The sequence below is a fragment of the Micropterus dolomieu genome, linkage group LG08, assembly GCF_021292245.1.
Source record: "Micropterus dolomieu isolate WLL.071019.BEF.003 ecotype Adirondacks linkage group LG08, ASM2129224v1, whole genome shotgun sequence".
Lineage (NCBI taxonomy): Eukaryota > Metazoa > Chordata > Actinopteri > Centrarchiformes > Centrarchidae > Micropterus > Micropterus dolomieu.
The window spans coordinates 11,924,020-11,932,267 of NC_060157.1; the positions used below are offsets into that span (position 1 = coordinate 11,924,020).

The following is an 8,248-nucleotide window of genomic DNA, read 5'->3' on the forward strand; positions in this document are numbered from 1 at the left end:
TCGAATGGTGTTCACACCAGAAATGAACTACACCATTGTCATGGTTCTTCATGGTAAACGCTCCAGAGTTCGGTTCATAGTTTAGGCAGCCATGTAACTGTAAGGTTTGGCTGATATTGGAACTGCGGCAAGTCCAAAAGATGAAGCAAGCAGTTACATGTGTATGCATGTTTGTGTGTGTGTGTGTATCAGTCTGACTATTTGGGTGTTGCTGGAGTGCCAGCTGTCACAGCATGAGAAGGATTATGGTAAGAAGTACTATGAGACAGTAAGGATAGTAGGACAGGACATGGAGAGGTGGTGACAGCATGGTGAGAAGTACTCACTGTACTTATACCATATTTATATTTTGTGCCCCCCCCCCAACGCAATCTGACTACCTCAGACCTTCTGACACATAGTTTTCCTTTTTTCTTAACACCAGTGGTGTTGTTGATGTGTTTGTGTGCTCTTCAAAGAACATATGGTAGACTTGCTACAATTCCTTTCAGCATGCCTCACATCTCTGAGCCACCATCAAAAAAAGGAGTTAATACAAATCCTTTTGAGGAATTTACACAGATATAATTATTTATTTAGCTGGTTAAAACCCACATAATTCTCCTATCAGCTGTGGCAAGCTGCTTCCACATGTCCCCCATACATGGCTGGGATTAACAAAGCAGCAGAATGGGAAAGCCTTAGTGTGTGTTTATGTTTGTGTGCGTGTGCGTACGTGTGTGTGTGTTTGAACCTGTGTTTATGAACCACATGTGCTCATGGTTCAGAATGTACAGTACATGTGTTAAATTTGGATTTAAATCTGTACATTATGTGTGTGTAAGAATCCACTTATAATGAATTTGCTAGAAGATTTTTAAAGGTGGAGTTAGCAATTCTAATCTAATACATGTCTTTTTGTCAAATTCAGCACATATCTGCTCACTGCCAGCTAGCTGTCCTTTCTGTGTGTGCGCTGAAAAAAAAATCTGGTGTTTGTACACAGACCTGGCTCTGTAAATGGGAAACAAACAAAGTGGCCTGCACCCCACCACACAACACTATTCTAGCCGTTCCAACCATGATTTGTGTGTCAGGTAACGTTACATGACTTGCCCACAGACATTCAGCTTACTTTCTCCTTTGCCAAGACATGCTGTTGTTGTGATGTTAGCTATAGTAGCAGGAAAGTTGTGAGTATTGCTGTTTGGAGCTGTTGTGCTGGCTCTGGGACCATCTCGTCCTCTCTGCACATTAGCTTCACAGCAGCAACTGTAATGACAGTATGCTAACCCACAACTAGCTAACATTTTGTTACATTACTTGATGTGTTGTTGTTTGCTCTATATTATGGTATTTGACATGCTAGATTTCTCTAGAATCACTTACTCCACTTTTAAATAGTAACAATCAAATCAAATGTTACTATAAAAAGGTCGCCGTGGTAGCAATCTGTCAATCAGAAAGTAGCTAAAGCATATCCTGCTTTATTGTATTTTTTACTCTAAATGGGACCATAATTTACTAAATGAACATCATGCTGGATTGAAGAAGACTTAAAACTAGCAATTGAGATCATAAACTTATTAGTAAAGTGTTTACAGAGGTAATAAATCAAGGGTCAATTTTGTGATAGACTTTAATGAAATTGGACTTCTTTTTGCAACCAGTGTAGTCATCCACTGCTGGTCATTAGAAAGGCTACACACTTGTGTGTTGGTGTCTGCGTCGTTCTGCAATTACACCTCCAAAATGCTAGTTGGCGGTAGCGCTATAGCGTCCACTGTGTTGTGGTTTGCCGGCCGACCAATGACAGTTGGTCCACAGCGACGTGTAGTTACATTTTCCACACACGTGCAATAGATCGGTTGGTGCCTTGGTAGCGTAGTGAGCATAGTGTGACCACGCGGACTTGAAAAATGGGAGGCATGCGGTTGTCCGCACAGAGCCTACACCTCTTATTACATTTTTTTTGTCACGTGGCCCCTAGCAGTCCCTTGCGTATTCGCTGAGCATAACACTTGTTTACGCCGTAGGCTACGGCGTAGGGTAAAGGGCTACGCATAGATTCGACGCAGAAGTATAAATCTAGCTTATGTGTGATTCAACCATGTCAAAGGTGCGGCTTTCTCCTGGTATGGTGGGACAACTTTGAGTGCTACCGCTGTACAGAATTTGACCGGCCTTATTTAGTTTTTATGTTAATGCTCCAGTTCTGACAAAACAGACTATTAGATGAAAAAGGTGGATAAGTTTCACTTGACTAATAAACCTTACACTGGATCTTCACCCAGACTTAAAAAATATGAAGACTCCTTTGTAGTTGTGTATTTTTCTGAAACCCCAGCTGAAACTTGTGAAACTCTACTAGAGCTCCAGTGCCATACCCATCACTGATCACTTAATAATCAATTATTAACATTAATTGTAGTATTACCAGTCAGACAGAGCTCACACTGTCAATAAACTCACTCATAGCCGCTGTGTTTAACTGTGTCTTACTCTTCTTGTGGCAAATGTCTTGCTCTGTTGCCATGTTTAATTGGCAGATCTGTCAGCTTTGCATAAATCTTTGTAAATTACATTGCCCTTATCTCATCCCAGAGATGGGCTCTGGGGTCGCTTGATTCCATCCAATGGCTCAGCCAGTGGGGCATGCCGGGGAAATGACTCGTAATTGGAGGCAGCTAAGGGTCGTCACCCCCTGACACACACTCAATAAACAACCCTGAGCTTTATACTGCTAAGCGTTCCTCCTTTTTTTTTTCAGATTTCTCTGTGCAGCATTTTTTTACCACACACATACACATTCATGTATTCTTCTCCCGACTCTGCTATCTCGTTTTCTGATTGTTTAAAGTGTCTATTCTTAACTCCCAATTCTCTGTAAATGCTGTCGCTGATGGTCTGTTGCTGTGTTCAATCAATGCAAAGGGCTTCAAGATTATGTCTGCAGATGAGGTGTGTGTGTGTCTGTGTGCATCAGCGCATGTTATTACAGTCCAAAGCTGACACTGTTATAGTGAACCAGCACCTGCAATGGCTGCCTACAGTCACGTCAGACCACATTTCTCCAATTACCATAACTATTTTCATAGACTTACAACATGGACTTAGGTGCAACAGTGGTGTAAAGTACAATATCACAACTTTAATACCTGCCTAATTGGCCACATCTGCGCATCTGTATGTATAATAAGATTGTTGCTAAAGTGATTTGCAGATATAATAAACCCATTCAATGATACAGATGCTGTGACAGACATCTGTGTTCAACAGATTCCTTGAAGAGGTGGTATTATGCTCATTTTCAGGTTCAAAATCTTATTTAGGGGTTGTACCAGAACAGCTTGACATGGTTTAATTTTCAGAAAACACCATATTTTTCTCATACTGCACATTGCTGCAGCTCCTCTTTTCACCCTGTGTGTTGTACACTCTGCTCTTGAGCTACAGAGTGATGCATCTTGCTTGTACAAAATCTTTGTTGGGAGTTGCACATGCGCAATTCCCAGGTAAGGACTACTAGCCAATCAGAAGCAGAGAAGGGCCTTCGTAAGAAACGAGGTAGTGTGATCCAAATCAAAGCTGCTTCAGACTGCGACCGTAACCTTGTTTTCATTTCATTTAACTGACGCTTTTATCCAAAGTGACTTACAATTGCTATACATGTCAGAGGTCGCACACCTATGGAGTAACTAGGGGTTAAGTGTCTCATTACATTTTAGTATCCCTCAGCTTGCTTGGAACCTCGATGGAGGTGAGGTGATACGAAAAAAGCAGGTACAGGTACAACATTTCTACAATGGAAAACCAAACAAAGGCGAGTCGAGCCAAAGGCCCTCCACTCAGACTAGCTTGGTTTGAGGGCGTGCCTGACCCCCTAGCCGCTTGGCAAGCTTTATGACGTGTTTTCATTGTGATGTCACAAGTAAAGGAAGTGAAGGGCTGGACTACAAACAAGCTGTTTTCAAGCAGTTCAGAGCAGTGCTTTCTGTGGGAGATGGGAACTCCCTTTGGGCTGGACTTTTTCACTTTGCAAACCTGTTACATGCACAAAAAAGTGATATAACTCAATAAAGGAGAAGGGAAAAGCCAAAAAGCATAATACCACCTCTTTAAGAGTAAGAAAGTTTAATGCAGTGGATCCACAAACTTCAACCAGACAAAAAATATCTATTTGACTAAATCTGATACATTTCTATTGCAGAAAAACTGGAGATAATGAAAGTATATTCTCTCTGTTACATAAATACCATACATTATATTATAGGCTGCTATAGACTGCAATGTGGGAACATCAAAACTGCTTCCATATGGCTTTATTAACAATTAAGGACTTCCTAATGTTCATGGAAAGTTTGGTAACATTTCAAGAGTGCTTATCTGTGAGCAGGGAGTAATGTTTGTATGTATGTACTGTATGTGAGCATGCAGTGGAGATATCCTCTTAACACATGAGCACTTAAAGGTGCCATAGAATGCTCAATTTCAGCATTATACTTGTATTTAGGGTTTCTATTAGACAATGTTTCCATGCTTTAATGTTCAAAAAACAAATTATTTTTGTCATACTATCCACTGCTGTAGCACCTTTTTTCACCGTCTGTCTGAACAATCACTGAACATTCGCAGCAGAGGTGTAGGACCTAGCCATAGACAGTATATTACTGGACGAAGCCACCCCGCTGATTTGAATGGAGAGCAGTGAAGCCAGTTTTGGACCAATAAAATACTACTACAGGGTTACTTCCTGTTGGCACCAGTGTCTACTGTGCATGATCGCGTAGCATACGGCATACGGCAGAAACACTGTAATTCTGGTACCTGCATACCTGCGCCAACAAAAAGTTTCATGGCTCAGTGTGTTTGACTGACTCGGATCGTCACTATTTAATCTGCCCACCTACAAGGCTCACCTGCCAAACACCTAAGTAGCATCACTGATCGGCAAATAGTTGTTTTAGATTCACTGAAAGTTTATAATCTAAGCAATACGGTTACATCTCTCGTGTGCGACGGGATGTCACAGGGTTTTGACGTCATTTTTGGACCTACGTGGAACCGTCCGTGTTAACGTTACTTTAGCTGCTAACGACTGCTAACAGCAGCTGCTGCTAACTAGTCAGCCGTGCAGCTAGCCATCCTATTGCTGATTCTGCCCGGACTGGTGCTCTGGGGGTGTGTTGGTGTTTAGACCTCTAACATTAGTACAGAAGCTGGACCGCTGGATCAGAGTCAGCTGATTACCGCAGCTACCGTTAGCAGCAGCAAGTAAAGCTATCTGTCCATCAGGAAACTTCATAAATCACAGAGCTGAGGTAGAGCAGAAGATATTTACCTTTCCTTCATAACCGTAAAGGCACTTTCTGTGAGACACACTGAATAACCTCCAGCTGGTACATGTAAATGTTAGCTGTGTAAATATTAATGATCCAAGTTATTATGTCACTCTTTGTGCTTCACCAGTTTTTTGCATGCACAATATTTACATATAAAGAAGAAAAACAATGGCGATTGAGGCTCATGATATGTCACTTCCATGTACTGAACTCTTCTTATTCAACTAGGCCAAGGTAAATAGTTTTACATTCTACGGCCCCTTTAATTTATGAGTGTGTGTTTATGAATGGAGGACTGTTTGTACCACAATGAAAATGCCCTGTTCACCTACAATTTAGAAATACGTTGTTCATATTGGAGGCAACTGTCTTTATCTTCACAATCATAGACAGCTCTCGTAGTATTGTGTAAATACATGCAGACAAGGACTTGTTTGATTCTGTTACAGTCATCATTATTGTACCTAAGCCCTCTCTAGGCGATTGGATGTGCTGTGTCTGTATCTGGATCGACTGTGATTGGTCTGATTTGGCTGTAAGGCTGAAAGAGGAGCTGGAAAGCATAACTGTCAGAAGTATTTCTGTCAAGGGCAGAAATTCTCCTCAAGCTCTAAAACATCCCTACTTCTAATATCCTCATTGTGAATACAGTGTTTCTTTAACCTTCTCTCTTTTCTTTATTTTCTCTCTCTTTTTATTCTCTTTCATTATTTGCCTTCCCTCTGTCGACCTTCAGCTTCCCTCTTCCCTTTCAGTCGTCCCTTTCACTGCACACATCGTCTTTCCCTCCCGTCATGATACTATTTTCTCTTTCCTCTTTCTGCTCCCAGGCTCTCCTCCAGCCAGCGGCACAGGCACACTGCAGATCTATCTGATAGATATTAATGACAACCCCCCAGCGCTTATACCCAGGGAGTCTCAGATATGTGAGCGGATAAACAAGAACGTCCACGGTGTCAACATCACTGCCGCTGACGCAGACACAGACCCCAACGCTGGACCCTTTGTCTTTGAGCTACCCAGCCTTCCTGCGAGCATCCGACGCAACTGGACGATTTCTCGGATCAGTGGTGAGGAGGTGTCAGCGTGGAATAGGGCTTAGTACTTAGTACTTACTTAGAACAACATGTATGTGTACTTTACTGCACATTATACTAAACGTAGTGGGCACTGGACAGTACTTCAATATTATCGTTAGTCAACTTTTAGTGAAATAGTGTTTTGATATTATGAACATTTTTTATTTTTATTTTTTATAAAATGCTGTCATTCAAAATCATGATTTCAAGCAAATTTAATTGAAAACCAATGATAACATCTTGTGACATTGATATATATATTGATGATGAAAAAAATACTGTGATATTGATTTTAACCATTTTATCTGGCCACTTGTGGAAGCAATTTTTAAGATCTTGGTAAGAAGTAACTCTAAAATTTGATGTTCATTTGGTCCCCAGGTAGAAAATAACAGTAAAACTAGAGTATGTACGTAGAGTTTAATTATTTCAATAAATGTGATGAGTAACATCTAGTAACTTTTCTTTCCTCTTCACTCTACTTAGGTGATTACGCTCGTCTAGGGCTGCGGTACCAGATTTACTTAGAGCCGGGGGTGTATGAGGTCCCTATAATTGTGTCGGACTCGGGGAACCCACCGTTGTCCAACAGGTCAGTCATCAAAGTGAAGGTGTGTCCATGTGATGAAAACGGAGACTGCACCACTCTCGGGGCCGTGGCAGCTGCTGGCCTGGGAACAGGAGCCATTATCTCCATCCTCATCTGCATCATCATACTGCTCAGTGAGTATCAGATGTTCATATCGCATTCTCCCACTGACACCTCACAATTCTCAGACATGTGACACTCCTACAAATACATACAACACAAGAAGTTAAAGCTGTCTGTAATTGGCTTTTATTTGCCTTTCTGTCAAAAAAGTGCAGTTCAGGGTGCAGTCATTAAACCTTCTCCAGGCTATACTACAACAACAGGAGCAATAGTTTGTATAATGAATTAATGCCTCAACTGCTGGAATCCTCTCCAGCATCTCTTGACAAGGTTTTTTAGTCTTTTTGGCGGTAGACTCTTTGTCTTGTGGAAAAGGGTGAAGTATTTCCTGATTGCCTGTTTTGTTAAGTGATGCAGATTATTGCAGTGTAAACCAATAGGTTTATCGTGTTCGTATGTGCATCGGTGCAGGTATGGTGCTGTTGTTTGTGGTGTGGATCAAGCGCAGAGAGAAGGAGAGGCAGACCAAGCAGCTGCTTATTGACCCTGAAGACGATGTCAGAGACAACATCCTCAAATATGATGAAGAGGGAGGAGGAGAAGAGGACCAGGTGAGATCCTGAGCCATACACACATGCTTTCTATGTTGACCTCCTCTGCCTACTTACATCTGTATGCCCCTGTGGCTGTGTAGGACTACGACCTGAGCCAACTGCAGCAGCCTGACTCTTTGGAGCACATCATCAGCAAGCCGCCTGGTGTCCGCAGGGTAGATGAACGTCCCATCATCCCTGAGTCCCAGTACCCAATCAGACCTGTCGTGCCGCATCCTGGAGATATCGGGGACTTCATCCACGAGGTGAATTTACACTCACACAACGGACACGCACGTCACATCTAGCATGCAAAGATTAACCTTCAATAGATTGTTTCCCCGTCAGTGTTCTGGCCTCTCACTTTAACTTTCCATCGATCTGACATGTAATATGATTACTCCTTTCTGGATGCTGTTCAAAATGTAAACTCCAGTATGGAAATGAAAACAACATAGAGTTTTGTTTTACTTTACAGCTACTCTCACCGTGCCAGCTTTATTCACACACACACAAACACACACACACTGACAAACACACACAACTCCAGCGACTGATGCGAGAAAATGCTGATTGACAGACTCGTGACAACACGTTCACACT

General features: G+C 41.9%; 1 protein-coding gene across 5 annotated transcripts in view; it reads left to right on the top strand.

The window, feature by feature from the left end:
- Positions 1-8,248, top strand: part of LOC123974933 (cadherin-4-like) — a 259,907-nt gene that overhangs the window by 245,929 nt on the left and 5,730 nt on the right. For all 5 annotated transcript variants that reach the window (XM_046055968.1, XM_046055965.1, XM_046055967.1 and 2 more), the window contains 4 exons: positions 6,152-6,391; positions 6,887-7,123; positions 7,524-7,663; positions 7,747-7,911. In XM_046055968.1, the coding sequence (XP_045911924.1) occupies positions 6,152-6,391; positions 6,887-7,123; positions 7,524-7,663; positions 7,747-7,911 (782 nt within the window). The remainder of the gene's footprint in view (positions 1-6,151; positions 6,392-6,886; positions 7,124-7,523; positions 7,664-7,746; positions 7,912-8,248) is intronic.